Source organism: Nycticebus coucang, chromosome 3 (genome assembly GCF_027406575.1).
Source record: "Nycticebus coucang isolate mNycCou1 chromosome 3, mNycCou1.pri, whole genome shotgun sequence".
Taxonomy (NCBI): Eukaryota; Metazoa; Chordata; class Mammalia; order Primates; family Lorisidae; genus Nycticebus; species Nycticebus coucang.
In genome coordinates, this window is record NC_069782.1 from 33524626 (window position 1) to 33549625 (window position 25000).

Sequence of the window (25000 nt, forward strand, 5' to 3'; positions counted from 1 at the left end):
AGTGGATTCATGAAAAATAATTGGAATTATTTCTGTATAATCAAATTTGTGATTTCGAAATGTACCAGGAAATTCTATCTCTGAGATCCACCGGACTGTTGTCTCTCAAGTTGCTTCTAGAATGTTTAAATAAATTTGTTTCTTAGTTTTTAATATCTTTCATTTTAATTATTTTTCTTTCTTTTTTTTTAATTGTTGGGGATTCATTGAGGGTACAAAAAACAGGTTACATTGATTGCTTGTGTTAGATAAAGACCCTCTTATAATAGTGTTTTGCCCCCAAAAGAATAATTTTTTTCTTTATAGTTTCTTAATAATCTCACTTTCTGATTGGATCATAATGACCAATAAGTTCTTGTTTATTTAATAGACATGGAGTATAATTACTTATCCATATTATAGTGATCTCCAAGGACCACTATTTTTTTTTTTTTTTTACTTTTTGTCAACCAAATTCCATGTGGTATGTAGTCACCAGTTATTGATAACACTAAATACAACAATCTGAATTATTATAATAATATGAACATTTCTGTTATTTTACAAGGAGATAAAATAATAAAGGTCTCTCTGATTTGGTGTGGTACAGGCTCCATGTTTTTCAGGAATGTAATATTTACATTACATTTTTAAACGAATCCTGCAATTATTTGGGAGACATAGTACAAAGGGGAGAAAAGCCAACTACCAACAATTTAAGTACTCACTATCTTTGGCAATGTTGCTAATCTTTAATCCATAATCAAGAAATATCTGAACTACACAAATGAGTTTGGTGGTGCTCCATGAATACTAGGAAATTCTAGAAAATGTAGATTATTCAAAGAATATTCTGTAAACTGATGTCTTTGATCATTTTCAGCGATGGTACAACAACATGCCATCACATAGGTGAAAGAAGTTTCACATTCTTGTGGCTTGGCAACTCCATAGGAAAGAGGAAGTTCGCCCCATTATCTCTCACAGAAAAGTCCCACAGTGGATTCTTATTGGGCTACTTCATGTGACGTACTCATCCTTCAACCAATCATGGAACTGGAAGGGTCAGAGTTTTAAGCCCAGCCCTTATAGTGGGAGGTGGAAGGAGACTGAAGAACAGGGTCTTGTGAATGACAAGTTCTTCCATCCTTCTTGAAAGATACAGAATAGTAAGAATTCTCAAAGTGAAAGTGGAAAGCTAGTGGGAAGTTAGTGGCATACTGTAAAATAAGGGCTTAGCCCAATTCCTGACTCATAGCTGGTGTCAGTAAACTAATTAGGCCACTATTTAAGAGATTCACTATATTCTACTCACTGTACCAGACAATAAAGATAAAATAATGAGCAAGGACAATCATTGTTGGTGACTTTAACTAAATAATCAAAGCAGCAAATATGAAACAGCAGCTGTTTTGTAAAAGAGATGGAATTCATGTTGGAGTTTATATTAAGACAAGAGTTGACCAAATCAAGAGATCAGAGAGGTCCAAGCAGAGGCAGAATGCAAATGCTCTGAGATGGGAGAGGATCATGAGGAAGAGAAAGAAGATTGTTGCTTCTGGAGGAAGAACATGCTATGAATTAACTTTGGAGAAGCGGCAGGAGCCAGATTCTGGAAGTCACGGAGGTTTTGCTAAAGTGCCTACTTCTTTATCCTAAGAGGAATAGCAAGCCACCAAAGAATTTGTAGCAGAGGAAGTTATATGTCAAAGAGTGATTCTTATCCTTCTTTTTCCCCTTCCTCCATCATCCAAAGACAAATATGGATGGTATCCCTCGTCTGGCTTGGTCAGATATTATCAATTTTAGTTTGAAGAATACTCAAAACAACATGTGTGTCTCAAGAGGATAGCCACCAAGTGGTGAATGAACAAGAGATGCTTCACATGCACAAGACAAGACTTACAAGGTTTATTTACTAAATTAGACCTGCTGCTTAACAACAAAAATGATGAAGTTGGGCGGTGCCTGTGGCTCAGTGGGTAGGCCGCCGGCCCCATATACCGAAGGTGGAGGGTTCAAATCTGGCCCTGGCCAAACTGCAACAAAAAAATAGCCAGATATTCTGGTGGGCGCCTGTAGTCCCAGCTCGGAAGGCTGAGGCAAGGAGTTGGAATTGGAGGTTGCTGTGAGCTGTGACACCACAGCACTCTACCAAGGGCGATAAAGTGAGACTCTAAAAAAAAAAAAAAAAAAATGATGAAGTCCTTCTCCCCTGAAAGCTTTCCAAAATTAGGTTAATCAAAAATAGTAGGATGGACCAATAGCACTGAATACATGCAAGTAAAGACTAATAATGGAATACCTTTCAACTCAGTGTGTTAAATGTTGAAGTCCCTGAACTGTATAGGAGGAACCAACTTCCCATGAGAAAATATACCCAATGCGTCCCGGAACACAGCCCTGTTTCAAGTTCACTTTTAAGTAGCTCCCTGGTTTTTTTCTGATAAGGCACTGAAATCAGGCCCGTGTCTCCTTTCAAAAGCAAGCCTTAAGGAGAGATCTCTCCGTTTTTCTGATCCACCTCTGACCTCTTGATAAGCTTACCTAAAATCTTTGGTTAGCATACTAGCCCTTTCTAATCTCTTGGATAGCTGCTTTCATATTCTTTTCATTTAATTTCAAGTAGCATTAGTAAATAACGGAACTGTAACGCAGCAGTATGAGGGCAAGAAAAGATACAGTTAGGGGTGAGAAAGTCGGTGATGATATTAATGTAGCTTAGAGGCATAGAATGGTGAAGTCGGGAGGGTGGCACAAAGAAAGCTGAGAGAGGCGGGGCATGATGGCTCACACCTGGAATCCCAGCACTCTGGGAGGCTGAGGCAGGTGGATCACATGAGCTCGGGAGTTCTAGACCAGCCCGAGCAAGAGCAAGACCCTGTCTCCACTAAAAATAGGAAAACAAACAAACAAACAAAAAAAAACCTAGGTGGGTGTGGTGGCAAATGCCTTAAGTCCCAGCCACTCAGAAGGGTGAGGCAAGAGGATCGCTTGAGCACAAAAGTTTGAGGTTGCTGTAAGCACCTCAAAAGCACAGTGAGACTGTCTCAAAAAGAAAAACAGAAATAGAATCGATAAAGAAAATAAGGAAAGGAAGAAGGCAGGGAGAGAAGAGGGTGAGCATGCATTTTAGGAGACGAATATAGCATGTGTAGTCAAGTTGAATGAAAAGAATTGAGCTGAATTTCTGATAGGTTCTTGGCCTAGTTTCTTTAAACCTCGTCCAACTTGCCAAGCCATTCCTGTTGGTTTCATAAAATTGGTATGGTTAGATCATAGTTTCCCAGGCTTCAGTGGTTCTCATACCATCTTGATGATTTTTGTTATATCCACCTTCCCTTAGTACTATTTATATTTACTTAATGTTTACTTAAATTAAAGTAAATTTAAGTTGACACTAAAAATTGTTAGGAGAGTCTTTGGGGACGTGTTGGTTAAAGGATACAAGGTTTCATTTAGGAAGAATAAATTCTGGACATTTGTGTTATAGTATGGTAACTATAGTTACTAATAATGTACTGTATACAGTTGCCTCTTCAACAACATGGATTTGAACTGTGCAAGTCCATTTACAAACAAATATTTTTCAACCAAATGTGGGATGTGAAACTCACATATAGACAGAGCCTAATTTTTATATCTGTAGGTTCTGCAAGGTTGCCTACAAGATTTGAGTATGCATTGGTTTTGGTATCCGTGGAAGGTCCTGGAACTGTTCCCTCCATATAGAAGGGAAAATATATTTGAAAATTATCAAGAGCAGATCTTACATAATCTTACCCTCAAAAAATGATAAAAATTTCCCAGTGTATACATATATCAAAGCACCACATTGTATATGGTAAATATGCACAATTTGTATTCATTGAATATACCTTAATAAGGTTGAGGGTAAAAATAAAATATTTGACTTCAAAATCATTTAAAAAAATAAAATAAATGTATGCTAGGTCTCAGATATCCAAGTCCAAATTGATATTTCATATGTTTATACTAATTCTGAATAAAAGCAATTAATATATAATTTTTTTCTTTTTGAGACAGAGTATCACTACATCACCCTCGGTAGAGTGCTATGGCATCACAGCTCACAGCAACCTCAAAGTCTCAGGCTTAAGTGATTCTCTTGCCTCAGTCTCCCGAGCAGCTAGAACTATAGGTATCTGCCACAATGCCCAGCTATATTTTTGTTGCAATTGTCATTGTTGTTTAGCTGGCCTGGGCCGGGTTCAAGCCTCCAACTTCTGTGCATGTGGCCAGTGCTGTAACTACTGTGCTATGGGCACCGAGCCAATATAGAAAAACTTTTAAGTAAATATCAAGTTTGAATCATATTTGATGTGCTACATATATACACATTTTAAAAATATACATTTTAATATATGTCCACTTGATAAAATAAGCAAAAATGTTCATCTGTGTACCATCTAAAATAATATTGGGAACTTTTATGCTCATTGATGGTGCACTATTTAAATTCTTGATTTGAGGCAAGGTCTTGGAGCCTACAATAGAATCTGAAATACAGCCAACCCTCCTTAAAATAATTTCCCTTTCCATTAGCAGTGGTTCGCAACCTTCCTAATGCCGTGGCCCTTTAATACAGTTCCTGTGGATCGCGACCCACAGGTTGAGAACTGCTACATTATAATAATGGTAAATGTTAGAAATGCAGCTCTTTGTAGCAATGCAAAATTATACCTAAATTCTGGTTATATTACGATTAGGATTACCTGGAAGGAGTCATCAGTCAAATGATTTATTTCTGTCATATTTGCTGCTGTTTTCAGCCTTCTTTCTACTTCTGTTTAGAGTGGTCTGCAGCACCTTTGTGATTGAATGTAAAAGCAATTATTTAATACTTTCACTTTTTCATGTGGTCCTTTCCTTAAATATTTATTATTATTGTTTTAATTATGGAAGTGGAGGTCTTCTAGCTGGGCAACTCCAGAGCTACTTGGAATGAAGCCCTCGAGGCAGGATGTACAACAACACAGCGATTCCATACTTCTACTCTTGTTCGCACCAAACTTGTTTCCTATGAAGTGTAGTAACAGAATAATAGCTCCCCCCACCCCCAAAGATATTCATGTTGTAAACCCTGGAGTCGGTGAATATGTTGTTTCGTGGCAGTTAAATGGCAAAGAAGATTATGTTTGCTAATCAACTAATCTTAACATAGGGAGATTATCTGGGATTATCTGGGCGGGCCCAGGATAATCACAAAGGTTTTAGAAGTAGAAGACGGAGGCTGGAGAGATGAGTGCGGTTTGATGTGAGGACTTAACACACTGCTACTGGCTTTGAAGATGAAGGGGGCTGAGATCCAAGGAATGAGGACAACCTCCTGAAGCTGGAAGGCGAGGATTCTCTCTCCCTGGAGCCCCCAGAAACGAAGGCAGCTTTGCCAACACCTTGAAATTAGCCCAATAGGAGCCATTTTGGAATTTTGACCTCTAATTCTAAGATTAATTTTGTGCATCTTAAGCTACCAAATGTGTGTTAATTTACTACAACAACACAGAAAACAAAACTAATAAACTTTATCTTCTCTCTTGGCTTTAGATTCAGCATATTCATAGTTAAAAAGGCACTTGAACTTCTCAAGGCAAATTTGGAATCCTCTTTTATTAAGACAACTAATTCCTAGTTAGTTATTCACACATTATTCTTCTGATGTTAGTGACTAGTTACCATTTTCTTGTAAGAAATTAACAAAATGCTTCTAATGTTCTCCAGTTACAAGAAAAAATAAAGGAGCATTTGGGAGAATCAATAAATATTTAAGTATTTTTTGAAGGCCACAGATTTAAATCAGTGCTGTCCCATTTACTAGCTGTGGTTATCTGGGGAAATAAAGCTCTCTAAACCCGTGTTTCATCATCCACAAAAAGGGAATAAAATAGTATCTATACAACAGGTTTGTGGGGCAGGATTTTACCAGATAATCTCTGTGAAGTTCTTAGTATGGCATCTGGTACATACCTAAGTGCATTACCTAATGGTTTTAGGTGTTATTGGTCCATTATCTTTCCTATTGCAAGAATTTCTCTGACAAAAATCAAAACAAAAATGGTTTCCCTTACTGTGCGATGACCTGCCAGCTTAATAAACTATAGCTTCTTTTTTCGATCCCAGTTTCTAAAGATAGCAGTAGGCCATTCTCAAAATAGCATCTCCCTTACCAATACTTAGCCTTGAGTCAATAATTCTTTTAATTATTAAATATTCATTCACTAAAATATTTTTTAAAAAACGGGAGAGGGTAAGACAATGGCCTAACTACAGATCATAATTAAACTTTATCTCCCTAAGGAGGGGCAGGGTGAATTCTTTGCTCAGAACCAAGAACACTACTCCTGGGCAGCGAATCCGCATCAAAGAGGGCGCTCCGGACCCTCTGCAGCGCGCGAGGGATTTTGTCTGTCCCCGGCGGCGCCAGGTGAGTGGTGGCGGGTCCCGAGGACTCGCTGCGCTCCGTGCGCTGCCCGAGCAGCGGCTGCAGGTTGCTAAGCTTCGCCCCTGGGGTCCCCGCGCCTTCCAGGCCTCCCACCGGGGCGCGCCCCGGGATCCCGAACGAGAGGAAGCGCTGGGTCTGACCCATCCAACTTCTGGGGCACGCGCCGAGCGCCGGCAGCCCTTCCGAGTCTCCTCCCCGCGCGCTTTCCCGCATCTCGCCTACCCGGGCTCCGGAAGGGAAGGAGGCGTGTCCGGAGCGGCGGGCGGGCGCCGTATAAAAGCGCTGGCGGCGCGGCTGCCCGGGCTTCACTCGCCGCCTCGCGCCGGGACCGGTAGCGCCGCCGAAAGCGCCGGCAGTGGAGAGAGCGCTGCGCACGGGCTACCCAATGCATGGACTATCTGCCGCCGCTGCTCGTGCAATATGCTGGAGCTCCAGAACAGCTAAACGGAGTCGCCACACCGCTGCCTGGGCTGGATCGCAGCGCTGCCTTTCCTTATGAAGAAGACACAAGTGAGTAGGGCGCTCTGGAGAGCTCGTAGGCTCTCCAGGAAAATCGCTCCTGGAGTCCTGGGGAGGCCGGCGCGTCCCGGGACCTGCAGCCGGGGCGTTCGGGGCTGTGCCTGCCGGGTGAGCCAAGAGGGTGCGGGGGAGGCGGGCGTCGTGTGCCAGCGGGAGCCGTGCGGCCGGGTGAGCCGGGGAGAAAAGGAGTGGGAGTGAGGAGAGGGAGCCCGTGTCAAGTTTGCAGGCGCAGCATTTAAGTTTGGAGTTGTCAGTCAAAAACCGCATTTCCCTTCTGATGGAAGGATTGACTCTCTGGCTAGGGAGTTTAAGTTGTCCCGGGAAGGCAGGTCTTTGCAGGGAGACGTTTTCCCATGCACTCGGGATGTTATGAAACAGCTCCCCATGCGCCACCCTCGCTCACTCTGGCGCTAAGATTTATTTGTGCAGCCCCGAGGTGGGCGCTGGGTGCGGAACGGACGCTCGTGCAGCCGCAGGAGCGAAGCCACCCGGAGCTCCGAAGCTGCAGCTCCCGGCTGGGTGGGGAGCACGCCCGGCCGCAGGGAAACGTGGCTCCCCACAGCGTCTGCCTAGTTTGTGGCCCTAGGTGGGCTATCCCGAGAACTCCAGAGACCTCCACTGTGCACGCACAGTGCATGCTCTTTCTTCTACTATAAAAAACGCTTTTTTGGGGAAAAAAAAATAAAAGCACCTCTAATGATAGTTATTGAGATAATTCCCAGTGCTGCTAAATTGTGCACCGCCCAAGGGCACAATTAGGTTTTTTCCCCCTTGAAACAAAGATCTGGTTCGTCGTTTGGCAAGGGCAACCAAGATGCCCCGATCCACAGCTTTTTGCCCCCCACCCCTGAAGGTTCTTAGCTCTTGTCACTCCTCCCCTTAGGAATTGTTGGGTGTTAGCTGCCTCCCGTAGAGTAAAGCTGCCCTTTCACCCCCCCAGAGGCGCTCCCGGAGATTGCAATTCCTGAAATGAAGGTGTGGGAGAAAAGGAATAAAAAGGCATCAATGTGATGGAAATGCTTTATTAAATGACCTGCTTAGTATTATAGTTTAGATAAATATCTAGTCCTGAATGTGTGCACGTGAGGAAGAAAATATTCTAGCTCCTCCGGAAAAAAGCAGAGGGAAGGAACACAGCCTGGCTAAAAGGTTTGTGTAGTTTCTAGAGCTCTCTAAGAGAAAAGGGCCATGTATGTCCTTGCTTGCAAGCAGGTTAGCTCTCAGCAGAAGCTCTGAGCACCACACCAGGGCTCACCACAGTGTGCTGTTGAAATGCAAAGGCAACAAAAGACAATTTTTTATTGTAGTATCTTGATTAGTGCAAGCTTTCTGCTTTGAAGAAGAATGCACCCGGGTAAGAAGCCTTCCTTTTTTTATAGTAGCATCTGCTCACAAGAATGGTAGTGGTGAGATCTGGGTGGAGGAATTTCTACCTTCTAGTTCAGGAAAAGAGCCTAACCTTTCTATTTAAACAAGAACACAGGAGACAGATCAGGTTAATGTCCAACACTCCAAAGCGGGGGGATGTACTATCAAGTCACTTTGAGAATCAGTAGGATTGATGATCCTTGCACCCTTGCTTTACAAAACAAATGTGAGCTCTGTAATCTCCTTTCTCGCTTTGATTAAATGGCTGTGTAAATCGGATTACATGGAATAATTCCATTGAAAACTAGAAAGAGGTCAATCTAGCCTGGAATACTGTGGCTGAGGCATTGGTGACTCAGTGCCGCTGACCAGAGACATTTGAGCCAGCTAAGTGTTTTAGAAATGTGACCTGTTTTGGACCAAGTTAAAGTGCAGGCCCTTGCCGGGAACTTGTTTGATGTTAGAGGGCTTGCAGGCAAGGAAGGGCAGTGCCTTTGTTGAATGAAGGCATTCATTCTCTGGGATCTAATGACCTTCAAGGTTCCCCTTAAGGATACTTCTAACAATTCCACATTCCTGTCACTGCAAAATGGGACACTGGAAATAGCGCAGAGTCGATCACATACTCTGTGGAAATGGAGAAGGGTATTAGATGCTCTTTCATATTGTCAAATTTTCTAATCCAGAAGTTACAGGGAAATTTTTTTTTTTTTTTGGTAGAGACAGAGTCTCACTTTATGGCCCTTGTTTGAGTGCCGTGGCATCACACAGCTCACAGCAACCTCCAGCTCCTGGGCTTAAGCGATTCTCTTGCCTCAGCCTCCCGAGCAGCTGGGACTACAGGCACCTGCCACAACACCCGGCTATTTTTTTGTTGCAGTTTGGCCGGGGCTGGGTTTGAACCCGCCACCCTCGGCATGTGGGGCTGGCGCCCTACTCACTGAGCCACAGGCGCCGCCTGTTACAGGGAAATTTTTATGCCACACTTCATGGAGAGAGAGTAGCCTTGAGTAAACTGGGCGTTAAGAAGTAACGCCCAGTTGTTGTTCTGAATCTTTTGTTATCCTTGTGAAGGAGGAATATCTTAATATTTAGTAGTTTAAATAATTGTTTATAAATGGCATCAAAACCAGAGTTGTATTATAAGGCAGCTGGTTCTGTACTCTGCCAATACCCAATATATAAAGAGAGAATTTAATAATATTTTTAAAAAGGACTTTAATATGAATTAAATAGCTCTCCAAGAATCACAGAGACATAAGGCATGCTGGCCTGTCAGTCGAATGAAATAAGTGTGAAAATTCTGTCAGCATCTACTTGGGGCTTGATAAATGATTCTTTCATTTATTTAGCACAAGTGATAAACTTCAGTATTTGGCAAATTACACAGGCAATAGTCATGAGGAGCAATTGTAATAATAAATTTAATCACAAGTCTGCAGGAATGAATATTTTGCACTTTTTAGATTTTGGTTTGATTATATTAAATAACAATTGGGGTGTCATTTTGCAACACTGATTTAAGATTTGGCTAAAAGTGCCATTAGTTTAAAGTGCCAGGTGTCATGTTGATCCATGTTACACTTACGTTTTAGTTTGGGGATGGTTTGTGAGAGTTGCCATGACTGCTGTCAGTTTCAGAAATACTGAATTGGGAAAGATTCATCTTACAAACAGGGCAGAAAGGGCCATTTCAGGCACACCAACTCCCAGAGAAGAAGCAAAGAGAATGTAGTTTTTGCTACGCCAACAATTATTATTTTTAATAATTAGTGATTGAAATTTTTCTACCATCATATATCACACTAAAAAAAAATCCTATTGGAGGCTTCTTGCACAAATTGGTGAATCACATTGCCTGTGCTCTTTGCTTTTTATGTCTGAGGAACACCTAAAATATGGTTGGTGGAAGGATTCTAGGCTCTCTCCTCCAAAGATTTACATTCTGATTCCTGTTTTACCACTTGTGAGACAAATGACTTTAGACAAATGGTTAAACTTTTTGGAATTTCTGGTTTGTAACCTGTATGGTGATTATAAATCAGTTATAAAGATTTTTCTCATGTGGTGATTGTGAGGACTAAATGAGATTTTGCATATGCTCTTATTTCAGCACAATGGTTTACTGTAGGTACAGTCTTAATTTACTAGTCCTAAGAAGAGAATGCCTGCTGGCTAAGGTTTACAAGCCAGAGTCAAACTGGCTCTTGCAGGTAAATGATGCTTAATGAGGAAAGCACAGGGACCAGGCTTTCCTAAATCTAGACGAATGATTCAGTGACTCCCATTATAGGCTGGTATCTCTTTATAGACTGTAATTAACACACATCAAACCAGGAATGTGTAAAAACAGAGGTGATAGGTGGGCATAAGAGATATCAAGTTCTTTAAGGTTTTTCTTTGAAAGTAAAAATGAATGAGAGAATTAGAATAGAAAGTGGAATCAAAAAATGGAATTATTATCACTATGTCTGATTCTGTTTCATATTTTTGCATTTTTGCTTTTGAAGATTTCACTGTGTAATGCTAAGGGCTTATTTTATTCCGGGCTGGAGAGTCCTGGTCAGCTTCCTATCCTGGTGACCTTGCACTTGCTCTGCTGAGTGAGCCCCTGCATTCACTTCTGCAGGATGTCTTTGTTGTCTTTACCTGGCAACATGCAGTGACATTCTTTTCCATTGTGTAAGTTTGGTACTTTTCACTCTTTTCTGGATTATCTTAATGTTCCTTTTCATACATTAGAATAAAGCATTTGAATATAAATCTCTGAGGAGTGATCTTTTATCTTTCTTTTCTGTACATGAATCATGAGCAGCTGCAGGAGACTGTTCTTAGTCTTAGCCCCGTATGTAGTCAGAACAATTTATAAAACAAATTGAGGGAACACCAAGGTACTTTTATAATACATGCTGCTTTCAGCGTTGTTTTGTATAGACTTGGTTTCGTAGAAACCATTGACTGTAGTCTTACTGATTTATAGATGCAGCAAGATGTGTTTGCCTTTTCACTTTATTATGGGCATACTAAAAACTGCTTACAGAGGCTGGGAGTTTGGGAAAATTGTCATTATCCCATCTCTACCAATTTGTCTCCAGAAAAAAAAAAAAATGCACAGGGAGGATGATTTTTCTTTTTTAAAAAAATCACAATATGTTTCATCTAAAGGAAAACTATTCTTTATATAACTCTCTTTGTCCTTTGTCTACATGTATAATACTATTTTTCTAGGCCAGCACATTGGTTTATATATTAGGAGACTAAGTTCTTTTATAAACCTGGCTATTGAGTGATATGACTTTGAGACGTTATTTGAATTTCTTTGAATCAGAGTTGGCTTAATTGTAAAATGAGAAAGTGCTACTAGGTGATTTCTAAGTGCCTTCTGGTTTTAAAATCCTCTATTTCTAAGATATTAGGAGAATAGAGGTTTGGACCAGATGGCAATTAAGCTTCCCTTAGTTCTGAGATTTGTGTAACCATTGCCTCAATGTGAATATAAATTATAATCACATAATGTTTTATGATTAGGAATGAAGCAATGGGGGGAAAATGAAGGAGATTCGAATTTAGACTTGTTCTACTTTTAGCCATTTCACCTGCTACTTGATATTTGCCTATAATCAGAATGGTATTTACATCTTTCTATTTTAGCAAAATCTGTAGTTAAAATGTTTACTTTCTCGCTTATAAATTTTTAAGTTCTGTAAGTGGGGAAGAACTCTAAGGCAAAGTCAGATAACCAGAGGAGATGAACTTACAAAACTTAATGATTCCCTCTATTTGTCTCCCTTCTCTGCACCTGTAGTCTCCAATATCTGTGTGTGTGGACTTGGAAAAGAGAGAGCAAACCAAGGAGGATTTGAGAATGCCGTAGAAAGAGCACTGGTGGGGAATGAGAGGCAAAGGTCCTGCCCTTCTCTCTGCCTCAAGGTGTGCGGCCTTGGGAGAGTCACTGACTCTCATTATCTCTGAACTGTGTCTAAGAGTAAATTCTGAGAAGATAGTGAAGATGAGGCTGCAGGCAGAGACACAGGTGCAAAGGGAGGGAGCCTCAGTAAAAGTTCCTATAGGTGACACTCTGCAAGGTCGCTCCCTGCCCTGGCTTTTTGCTAGGGTCCAGTACCACCCCAGGAACAATTTTTGCTCCCTCCTTTCCTTTGCTGAGAGCTGGGGCACAGCCAATAGCCAGTAGCCGCTTTTTCTTAGAAGTCAGAAGCCCTGGCAGTCCTTTTCTTCATACTGACTTGAGAATATTCAAAGATCTGCTGGACCCTCCCCCAAACAAGAGACCGTAGATTCCTCAGAAAATAGAAATGATCAAATGCTCTTCTTCTCTAAGTGCTGGCAAAGTCTATTGAGCTACCCACTAAAACAAAGTTCAGAATTGAGCCAAACCTTTGGGCCAGCGGTTCTCAGCCTGTGGGTTGTGACCCACAAGAACGTATCAAAGGGCCGCGGACTTAGGAAGGCTGAGAACCACTGCTCTAAGCAAATAAAAAAAATAGTAGCAATAGCTATCATTGCACTTGACTTTGCATGTGTAGCTATTGCCTTGGGGCTGTTGCATGCTGCTAATTAGAACTTGGTCATACTGGGAGGGGGGCAGCTAGGTAGGTAGTCTTTTCTGTGTTCCAGGTACATGGACGGCAGCTCCCAGATCTGCTGGGTGTCCCACAAAGAATGCCTTTGCTCTCTAGGGCAACCATGCAAAAGGGCTTGAAAAGATGACAGCAAACCCATTGGCATTGCTTTTTGGAGAAAGCAAGCTTCAGTTCGCCTTTGCAGAAAGGGCATTCCCACTGCGTAACTGTGTCCCTGTGTAAACCTGGGAGGAAAGAGCACAGCCTGGAGCGGGCGTTGTGTTTGTCTAGTATTCACACACTGTGTTGCCTTTTCAAGATTAGAAGTTCATCTTCTTTTAAACCAAAGCCCTGTGTGGGTGCTTAGAACTCTTGTCTCTTTTTCACCTTGAAGTAAAATTCCTGAAGCAGAAGACTTTCCTTGTTCGTGTCTTTCTGACACTCCAGGCCTCAATCACATCTCCTTATTGGCCTCTTTCCTCTAAATGTGTCTGAGTCATAGTAACAATTACGAATGAATAGTGATTGTCTATCATGGGGCCCGCTTGTGCTGAATTTTCCACTATTTACTTGGGGTCCTTCTCTTAATGGCCTCCCACATAATTGCCTTGCAAAAACTCACAGGGACTTCTTGGCTTCCAAGAAGAGTGTCACAGAGAAAGTGCTTTGTTACAAAGGCCTTGCTCCCTTCCTAGGATGTGTTGCCCATGTGGATGGGATGGCTGTTAAAATTTATATTCACTGCAAAACTTTAGATGGAGGGGTGGGGGAAAGGGAGGGTAGGGATGTTTCACATAAAAGAGATTCTGATGTGATCTCAAAACCCAAGGACTGCAAAACAGACCTCAGCAATCTCCCATCAATATTTATGGTTCTGTATAAACCTACAGTTTACCGTTTCTGAAATAGGAAACACATTAAGGTTTTCCTTTTCTCATGAACAACCGTAGCCTCTGTGATTGCTTTAGTTTGAATCTCTGGAGATTTAGAAAAATGCTGTGTTTAGTGGACCTTACCCAGAGATCTCTGATGTGTTCTGTTAGGTAGAGGACTGATCCTTATACACATGTCATTCTGCTATTTGTTAGAAAGATAAATTATCACAGGGCTGGTGTTTCTGCTTCCAGGTAGTCCAAAGTGAGAATTAAAATAAAAAAATACAAAAGCATGAATAAGAAAAGGATTATCAACATTCATGAAAAATGAAATGGTGTTATTAGCATCATGTTTTAAATATCTACATAAAATTAATTCTATGTAGAAAAACACACAACTACAAAATAGAGTTTATATAATTCTCCCATTGTGTTCTTATAACAAATTACATATACACTTTTTATTCTTCTTAACACCTGCCCAAGAAGGTGTTTTTAAAACTTTCTATGTGTTTGTTTGAAATGTAATGAAGCCATAGTACTCCGTGTTTTAACAACAGTACTGTTTTTATTTTCCATTTGAAAATTTGTCCTTTTTTTTATTTTTAGGCCTCGATTAAGCTGGCTTGACTTATTTCACATATGTGTATATTTTACTGCACAAAATTTTAATTTGAAGTTATAAGTAGTTTCTAATAATAATCTCTTTAATGCTCAATACGAGGACCACTTTTAACTTCTTTGCATCTGTTCTTAACTGTCATTTTTACTTTTAAACAATCAGACTTTTAACTCCAAGACTGATTTGACCATTTATTGTTTGCACATCGGTATAAATGTCACACAAAAATGATTCAACTTGTAATAAAATTTACTGTAATAATGCATCAAGTGTTTGACATTGATAAAATATGCAGCTATTTTAAATAGCTTCTACCACTTTCATGAAATTAAACCCCTCCTGATAATATGTCGTGCCAAATGGCACTTATTAGAAAACAGTTTCACAATTAATTAATTTATAGAACTCTTCCTCTGGGAGGGAGGTCCTGCTTTTTTTTTTTTTTTAAATCCCATTTCACAGATGAGGAAACTAAGATAAGGTATTTCCCCTGCAATTTCCTGGTAGTTATTGCCAAAATTATGATCCAAAGAGATTCAGCTGGCACCACCACCTGCATTAGTGTGGTTTATTACGCATTAGTGTACCTCAAAGATACACAATCTGTTTACAAGAATAATGAATCAAGAAGAAATGCAATTCAGTTGTTAAAAACAACTGTTAGTAATAGATTTAGGACAACAAAAATTTCATTTGATTGCAGTTACCTTGCAGAGTGGCTTCTACTAGCTGCTCAGTAAATGTAGCAGAACCTCCATAGTTGACCATGTCCCTACATTGACCACCTCCTTTACCTAATTTTCATGGACCAGACATGCCCCACCTGTACTGTAGGCCTAGTTCCTCATTTGACCACCTCCGTGTATTGACTGATTTGTTACAGTCCCTGAACTGGTCAACTTACAGAGGTTCTACTGTATAATAATACATGAAACATTGTGAAAAGAATGAAGGCCTGATTCAGGTTATTAGTTACTGATACATTTCTTTTCACAAGCTTTTTGTTCTTTTATTAAGAGGAAAATGTTAACACTTGTTCTAGGTCTGTTACACAAATAGGTTTGGTTGCAGCATTAATGTTCAGTGTGACTGTGCAACAACATTATTTAGTGGGTAAAACCAGAGACCACAGGGGAGCAGAGCAACCCCTACACTGAGTTATAGGTGGAATGTAGCATTGGCTCTCCCACCTATTGATGCTCAGTAAGCTTTTCTCTCTGAACTTCACCTTCCCAATCTTTAAAATGGACACAAAAGCAGTACTGATGTGATGATTAAAAGAGACCGTCTAGGGCAGCGCCTGTGGCTCAAGGAGTAGGGCTCCGGTCCCATATGCCGGAGGTGGCGGGTTCAAACCTAGCCCCGGCCAAAAAAAACCAAACAACAAAAAAAAAGAGACAGTCTAATCTCATAGCAACTGGCAGGGAGCAGATAACATATTGCCTTCTCTGTTAGAATAGCAAATCACGGAACGTCACAGCAAATCCATATGCTGAATAAAGTCAATTCAGTGTTAATAATTCCTATCTTTGGTTATAGTACTTACACCGATAAAGCTATCATAGGGACTAATAATCCTTGGAGACGAATAGCTTACCTGCCTTATTTGCACATTTCCTATCTTCTTTAACACAAACACTCTTAGCAAACTTAAAAAAAAATTGCCCAATTTTATCTTCTTTACCTTTCTCTCTGTTCTGTGAAAGGAAACAGTTATGCAAAATAGGCCAAAGGACAAGCTGCTTAAGAAGTGAAAGAGCAGTTTATTGAATAAGAAAATAATAGGCCTGGTTAATAAGTCAATATCTGTTGATTACTCACCAATGCTGAGGCATCCTGCCACAAGCTGCATAGGTATATCTCATTTGGTTCTAGCAAAATGGTCGCAAAGGAGATAATATTATTGACGTCTTTTTTTTTTTTAACAAATAAAAAGTTCGGAGAGATTAAGAAAACTTGCCCAAGATTAAAATAAAAAGAGTTCAAGTAAGTGGAAGAGCTGGAATTTGACGCCAAGCGTGTTTAATTCTAAAGACCAGATTCCTCTTATTCACCACAATATAATGCACCCATATTTAGACCCACATGCATATACATTCAACTTGTAAAGCCTGAGCTGCTTTTTTTGTGTTTGTTTTTGAATTGGAGTGTGTAGATGATGATGAAACTCAATCTTATACCAGGAAGACAGTGAGCAGGTAGAGCTGAGTCTGCTGGTGGAGGGACAGAGGGACGGTTGCTTCTGTCTGCTGCCTCCTCAGGACTGGCTAGACATGTAAATGGCTGTGTATCCAGCACTCCCACTCCCACGAGACAGGCAGCCTGGGCTTCATCCCCAGCCTCTCTGGCCCCAGTCACGGAAACCCCACGCCTGACTCATCTGACTGTTGTGGGGAAGGCCCATTGTAAACTGCAAAAATTCCACTTTCTTTCTGAAATTGAGAATGATGGTACTGCCAAAACCTTGGTGTCTTTCAAGTAAAGTGGTACTTTGTTGGCAGATGGCAGATTTTTAAAATATTTTAAAATTGTGTTTCAAAACAACTTCTTGGAAAAAGAAAGCTGCTTCAGAGATTACTTTTATCAGTTTGCTCTGACCTCATTTACATACTATTTTTGAAGTAGTTTTAAATGTCTGAGATCATATTGGAAAACTATTTAATAATAATGTCTTCAGGTTTATATCTGATGCCCAGCTGTAAGATGGCCCAAAGAAAAGATGTTTTTTTTAAGACAATTGCATTCATAGTAAAAAATTATAATAATAATTTCTAGATTAATGTTACAATTTTTTTTTAAACAAATGACTGTCAGAGAATCCTTATCAGCAATATCACCTTGTAAGTTATTCGACAGCAGTTTAGTATAAATGAGAATGTTGGCTGGAAAGTCTTGGCATCATTTGAATTTAGGCAAGGGAGCCAGAACTGAGGTGGGTTAACAGAACAGACTCCGTAGGCTGATGCTCTAGTTTGCTAAGCACACCAACCTCAGAGCCTCCGTTTCCCCATTTCCCAAATAAGGTGAGCAATAGTACATTTCTCAAAGGTGGTCACGAAGATTAGATGAAATAATTCATAAAAAAGCGCGTAGTCCAGTGCCTGATGCAAAGTACCAAATAAACGTTTACTTTGGTTATCAACGTCAAACAAATGATAAAGCTTATGGGTTCTGATGACTCCCTTCTTGAAGAAAGTGACTTTAATTGCAAAGTCTCCACTTGGACTTGAATGAAAGGGGAAGTTGAAGCAGTTTATCCAGATAGCTCAAGCCCCAAATTCGCTTTAGTCCAAAGTAATTTAATTGTTTTCATTCCTTGATTTAACAAAAATGTTTTTAAAAGTTAAATGTGTCGCAAGAAAGTTTACTTACAACAACAATTATTTCTTTCTACCGTGGGCCCAAGGTCACCGAGGACTTCGTGATGGGGCTGGCTTTGGAACCTGGCAATCAGAAGCCACAGCCCGAATTCCAAACCTCTTTATTATACCTGGAATTGGGGGAACAAAACATGGGTCCTTCCCATTTTGAGTCAGTGGAGAAGTTATTTGCAGCATCCATGGAAATAGAGCCACTTGTCAGGGTAGAATGGGAAGAGCTTTTTGTGTCGAAAGAACCTGGGATTTACCTCTGGCTCTTGATTCTTGCTTGCCATGAGGTCTTAGGTAATTTATTTAACTTTGCTTAACCTTTTCTGAACCTTCTCTAAAATGAAAGAATGATACTTTGCAGTTTCTCTCTCTCCCTTCCTTACTCTTTTTCTCTCCCTTCTCTCCTAATCCCTTTCCTTCCTTTGTTTTTGAACCTGGAGATAATACCTTGAATACCTAGTTTGTGATTGTCACTCAGGAAATTATACTATCATAAAAAAATGCTTTTCAGACTTAACATGTTTTCCTGCTACTCTGGTAAGCACTCAGTTACGTTTGTACAAAGGGCTTCGGAGTTAGATAGAATGAGGCTTAAATCATAACTCTATTATTATGACCAGGGCATGTTATTTGCTCGATTTCTCTAGGCCTCAATATACTCATCTGCATAATGGGTTTTAAAGGTAATACTACTAGAGGAACAGCTGGAGGAATACAAGGATGAAATGGGTTATTAGATGGAAGTTGTCAGACTCCAAAGTGATACTCAATAAATGGTACCTGTAATTTTTAGGGAATGAGTTAGGCCAACAGATACATGAGTGTGCATTAGACTATTTGCTCCATGTCTGTTCCTTTTTTTGTAAGATGGCTGGAATAATTTAAGACCTATTGTCATCAAGAAATAAGCAAGATCAGAGGAGATTGTGGGAAATAGAATTGTGTAACTGTGAACAGAGATTAATGATGGGCTTGGATGGGAATCAGCATCCCTCTTCGTAACTAAGGATTCTGACACACATCTTGGCGACCTCACAAGTTGTTGAGAAAGTCAAGAGAGGGAGTAATTAATTGAGCCATGCTCTGCAGACTACATTGTCCTATTCAGAGGCCAAGGGTTGCATTATTATTCTAAGCTTTGAGCGATTAAAGATTTAAACTTTCCAAATACATGAAAACTTCGTATTTATTATTGCCTTCCAGAATGAGCCTCAAATTACTTTTTGTATAGAGTATGATCATTAATAGCTTTGGAGACTCATAGAACTGGAGTCACCTCTTAGAAGCTATATGCCTTTGAGTCATTAAATTCTTCTTACATTCTGATTTTCTCACTGGTAAAATGAGGTTTAACTCCTAAGCTGGTGGTGAGGACTAAATGAGCTAGTGCCTAAGGAGGGCTAGTACCAGAACAGATATGAGAAACCATGGGTAAATGTTAGCTGCTTTCAATTAAAATGCATTTTTTCATTCAAAGCTTTTTTTGTTTTTATTTTATGTGTGTTGTTGAATTTAATAAGGTGGAATCAGCAGTTTGGGGTTGTTCCAATTATGAATTCGGAGTTTTTTCTTTTTTTTTTTCCTTTTATTAAATCATATACACATAGATCATGAATACATTTATGCCTTTTGGGGGTTCAGTGTGTTGATTTTTTGTACAAATTGGAGTGCTTACATCCCACTAATTAACATAGCTTTCACCTCATTTACTTAATCAATGTGTTAAGACGTTTATGTTCTATACTTGATAGATTTGACTTGTACCCTTGCAATATGCTCCGTAAGTGTGGTCCCACCATTTACTCACCCTCTATCAAACCTCCCCCCTCCCTTCCTATCCCTCTCTTCTTCCCTCCTTCATCCTGGGCTATAGTTGTGATTTATATTTCATATGAAAGTATGAGATATTATAAATTGGTTTCATAATAGTACTGAGTGCACTGGATATTTTTTCCCCATTCCTGAGATACTTTACTAAGAAGAATATTTTCCAACTTCATCCATGTAAACATAAAAGAGGTAAAGTCTCCATCTTTTTTTAAAAGCTGCATAATATTCCATGGTATACATATACCATAATTTATTAATCCATTCATAGGTCAATGGGCAGTTGGGCTTCTTCCATGACTTGGCAATTATTAATTGAGCTGCAATGAACAATCTAGTGCAAATATCTTTGTTGCAAAGTGATTTATTTTCTTGTCAGTGATTCTGTTTTGAGTAAGGATTTGATTGTCCAGGTTAATCTTAGAGTAAGTTTTGTATCAATCAAGACAGATGTAAATTACTTTTATCAGTTCATTACTTCAGGTAAACAAGCATTCTATTCTTTGACAGACATTAAACTGTTATATTCCTTTGGATGGAGCTCTGACTTGCTTAAAGCACTTGTGAAGGAGAGAACAGCTCTTGTTTCTAACATTCTATGATCTAAATTTTGTTTCTAAAACTTCTTAACCAAATCTTGGACTATGGATACCTCAGTGATTAACTTACCAAACTAGAAATGTATGAAATAATTTTGGGTTCAGTTCAGAGCACTATGTAACACAAAAATTTGAACTAATACTAAACAGATGTGAAAATATTTTAACCCGTAGACAAAAAAACAAACAAAAAAAGGTATAAGTCCATTCTTTTAAAGCTCCAAAGAGAAGGACATAGAGATATTGACATGTATTATTTTTGTAAATTACTTAGGAAGATAGGGATTTTTTAAAAGGGCTTAGTTTTCACCTTTCCTTGATGATTTGTGTCCTAGCCTTTGCAGGAAAGTTCAGAAAAAGAACTTTCTGATAGCACAGGATATCCACGTCCTAAATTCAAGTTTGTGAAACTGAATTGACATCTTTCTGAGGATGTTCATTTCATCATTCAACAAAGTGAACAGTAGAGTCTATAATTTTAAAGCTTTGCTCAAATGTGCACAATCTAGAGCTGTTAACAGAAATCTGACCATGTCATTATTCTGGCTAAAATCTTCCACTGACTTTGCAATATCTGCAGGACAAAGTCCAAACCCTCAGCACACTATACAAGGTCCTCTGGGGTTTGGTGCTTATCTCCACCACTCCCTGAGTGGTAAGTTTCATCCCAGTGTCACCTAACTATGTGCAGTGACATACCCATCTCAAAGGCCCCGAAAGCCCCTTATTTGTCTAGTTCAGATGGTTCCTTGTCTAAGAAGACCTCGCTGACATTTGTTTCCCCATTTTTCCCCATTCCCCACCCCCTACTATGTATTTAATGATCTCACCCTGAGCTCCAGCAGCATTTTTAAAAAACCATACCACTTACCCCATTACATTGAAATTATCTTTTTATTTATCTGGCTAAATTGCTCCACATAGTTATCAGTAGCTAGTGGCACATTGTCAAATTCTTGATAATGATTTTGTAAATAGAACTATGAGTTAAATGAATCATGCCAGATGTTATCTTTGGGAGAAAACATCTGCCTATGAGCATTCTAAGCATGGATCTGGGCATTTAATGATTTTATGCCTGCTGACATCAGTTGACAGATGCGTTGGCACCAAGGAAGGTGACTTAGAATGCAGGAGGGACTTTAGAACATTACTATTGCACACTAATGTCAATAGGGCACATGTATAGGAACCACTGAGGATTTTAGGGCAGAGCTGATGATGGTAAAGAAAATGTTGACTTTTGATGCTCATTCTCTGAACCAGGTCCTGAGGTAAGTGTGTTATGAATTTTGTCTCTCCTGACTCTCTCCACCTATGAGAGTGGTAGGGTGGTTCCCCGTGTTACAGAGGAGGAATGTGGGCTCACAGAGTTGCACAAGTTTCTGAGCATCTTCCGACTGTCATTCATCACACCCGAACTGCTTATCCCTCGTCCCTTACTGGTACAAGTGCCATTGCCATCTTCTCTTACCTAGATAACACAGTTTATATTCTGATACATAATAATTCAGAAGTCTGTTATAAATACAGTAAAGGGATTCTTCCCGCTCACCTCACCCACATTCAAGGTGCTTCCTTTAATATTTTTTGTTCACGGTTTGTGCTAGTTAATCAGTAGCCAGAGCAAGAAGCACAGGATGTTGTGTAGTTTCTGAATACCGATGTGTCTAGACCAGCGGTTCTCAACCTGTGGGTCACAACCCCTTTTTAACAAAGAAAATACATTGCGGCATTAGGAAGGTTGAGAACCACTGGTCTAGACCAGGCGTCCTCAAACTGCGGCCCACGTGCCACATGAAGCGCTGTGAATTGTATTTGTTCCTGTTTTGTTTTTTGTTTCAAAATAAGATATGTGCAGTGTGCACAGGAATTTGTTCATAACAAACAGAATCCAGCAACACATCAAACAAATTATACATCATGACCAAGTCGGTTTTATCCCAGGGTCTCAAGGCTGGTTCAATATACGTAAATCTATAAATGTAATCCAGCACATAAACAAATTAAAAAACAAAGACCATATGATTCTCTCAATCGATGCAGAAAAAGCTTTTGATAATATCCAGCATCCCTTCATGATCAGAACACTTAAGAAAATCAGTATAGAAGGGACATTTCTTAAACTGATAGAGACCATCTACAGCAAACCCACAGCCAATATCATATTGAATGGAGTTAAATTGGAATCATTTCCACTCAGATCAGGAACCAGACAAGGCTGCCCATTGTCTCCATTGCTTTTTAACATTGTAGTGGAAGTTTTAGCCATCACGATTAGGGAAGAAAAGGCGATCAAGGGTATCTATCCATATAGGGTCAGAAGAGATCAAACTTTCACTCTTCGCAGATGATATGATTGTATATCTGGAAAACACTATGGACTCTACTACAAAACTCTTAGAAGTGATCAAGGAATACAGCAGCGTCTCAGGCTACAAAATCAACATTCATAAATCGGTAGCCTTTATATATACCAACAATAGTCAAGTTGAAAAACAGTTAAGGACTCTATTCCGTTCATAGTAGTGCCAAAGAAGATGAAATATTTGGGAATTTATCTAACAAAGGACGTGAAAGATCTCTATAAAGAGAACTATGAAACTCTAAGAAAAGAAATAGCTGAAAATGTTAACAAATGGAAAAACATACCATGCTCATGGCTGGGAAGAATCAACATTGTTAAAATGTCCCAAAGCAATATATAATTTCAATGCAATCCCTATTAAAGCTTCACTGTCATACTTTAAAGATCTTGAAAAAACAATACTTCATTTTATATGGAATCAGAAAAAACCTCGAATAGCCAAGACATTACTCAGAAATAAAAACAAAGCAGGAGTAATTACGCTACCAGACCTCAGACTATACTACAGATCGATAGTGATCAAAACAGCATGGTACTGGCACAAAAACAGAGAAGTAGATGTCTGGGACAGAATAGAGAACCAAGAGATGAATCCAGCTACTTACCATTATTTAATCTTTGACAAGCCAATGAAAAACATTCAGTGGGGAAAAGATTCCCTATGTAACAAATGGTGCTGGGTGAACTGGCTGGCAACCTGCAGAAGACTGAAACTGGACCCACACCTTTCACCATTAACTAAGATAGACTCTCACTGGATTAAAGATTTAAACTTAAGACATGAAACTATAAAAATAGTAGAGGAGAGTGCAGGGAAAACCCTTGAAGAAATCGGTTTGGGCGATTTTATGAGGAGGACCCCCCCCCCGGGCAATTGAAGCAGCTTCAAAAATATATATATTTTTTAAACTATAGTCTGGCCCTCCCAATGGACTATATTTATGTATTTAAGACAGATACATGTGGGGCGGCGCCTGTGGCTCAGTGAGCAGGGCACCGGCCCCATATGCCGAGGGTGGCCCCATATGCAGCCCCGGCCAAACTGCAACAAAAAAATAGCCGGGCATTGTGGTGGGCGCCTGTAGTCCCAGCTACTCGGGAGGCTGAGGCAGGAGAATCGCCTAAGCCCAGGAGTTGGAGGTTGCTGTGAGCTGTGTGAGGCCACGGCACTCTACCGAGGGCAATAAAGTGAAACTCTGTCTCTAAAAAAAAAAAAAAAAAAGACAGATACATGTGTATGGTTAAGGAGTTTAACAACAGCAGTGTTTGAGTACCTAAGATCAGAGATTACTTAAGTGTGGAGGAAGAAAGTGGAGAAGGATTAACGAGAAGAAGTGACACTTTCACATTTCACGTGTGGCTAAAAGCCATCCTCTTAGCCACAAGGCAATATATACTGCTTATGATATGATGTTCTAAGTGGCTTTACATAGATTCTGTAGACTTTCAAAAATTCATTTTTGGGATACTCGTTGTTGGTAAATTTTCAGAATTCTAAAGTTTTTAAATTATGTAATCCTATAGGATGGACAACTTCTACTTTTCTTGCTTTTTAATTGGATAAGCTTCTTGATTTTCAGTGTAGAACTGAAACATTAACGTGTCTTAAAGAGCAAAGTCTACCTCTTGCTTCAGTTTGCAAATAAAAACTCCATAAAGGACCATGACTGAGAAGAGATCATCTATAAAAATTGAGCAATGAAGGAGATCTGTAAAAATGGTTGGTGCAGATTTGGCACTTTAAACGTACAGCAGCTGAAGCACATCTTTTTAATTTCATTTGGCTGGAAGGTCTACTCATGAGGCCCTCTCTTCATTTCCTGAGGAATTAGACCCCCATTCTCTCCCAGATGGTGAGAGAATCTCTTTGCTTTCCAAACAGTCTCCTCTGTGTTTACTTTTATTCCTCCATCCTCTCCTGATTCCTCAGCAAAGCAGCTGCTTTGAAAAGAAGCTCAAAGGATTATCTTGAAATGGTTACCCACTCACCCTCTGCCCTGCCCCTCCTGCCTGAGAAGAAAGTGCCTTTCTTTTCTCCCCCCACCTCTTGAGGCCTTGAAATATATTGTCTATATTCTTCTTTTGCTTTAACCTTGGAAGCTTAATAGATAATTTCCCCAGGTCTACTCCGAGGATGATTTCAGAACACAAAATAATTTACATTTACGTAGAAGATTCTTAACTCAGAATCTTTTAAAATAGCAATCATAACAATAATAGGAGGAGTGATGCCAGTACTCTGATGCTGATACATTGTAAAAAGTCCTCTTCACTTTTGTCTTAACATCTTTCCTTCTCGCACCAATTTGGAGTCTCCTCCTCCGTAGTGGTTTCAGAACTTACTAAGCATAACTCCACGGATCTCATGGTGACCAACTGGAAACGATGAGCTTGCCTCTAGTTGTGATTATGAGCTGGAAAATTCAGTG

The 25000-nt window shown here is 39.8% G+C and overlaps 1 protein-coding gene across 2 annotated transcripts in view; it reads left to right on the forward strand.

Moving 5' to 3' along the window:
• Positions 1-6744: 6744 nt before the first annotated feature.
• Positions 6745-25000, forward strand: part of KITLG (KIT ligand) — a 90845-nt gene continuing 72589 nt past the window's right edge. For both annotated transcript variants that reach the window (XM_053585606.1, XM_053585607.1), the window contains exon 1: positions 6745-6952. In XM_053585606.1, the coding sequence (XP_053441581.1) occupies positions 6938-6952 (15 nt within the window). In that variant the 5' untranslated portion in view covers positions 6745-6937. The remainder of the gene's footprint in view (positions 6953-25000) is intronic.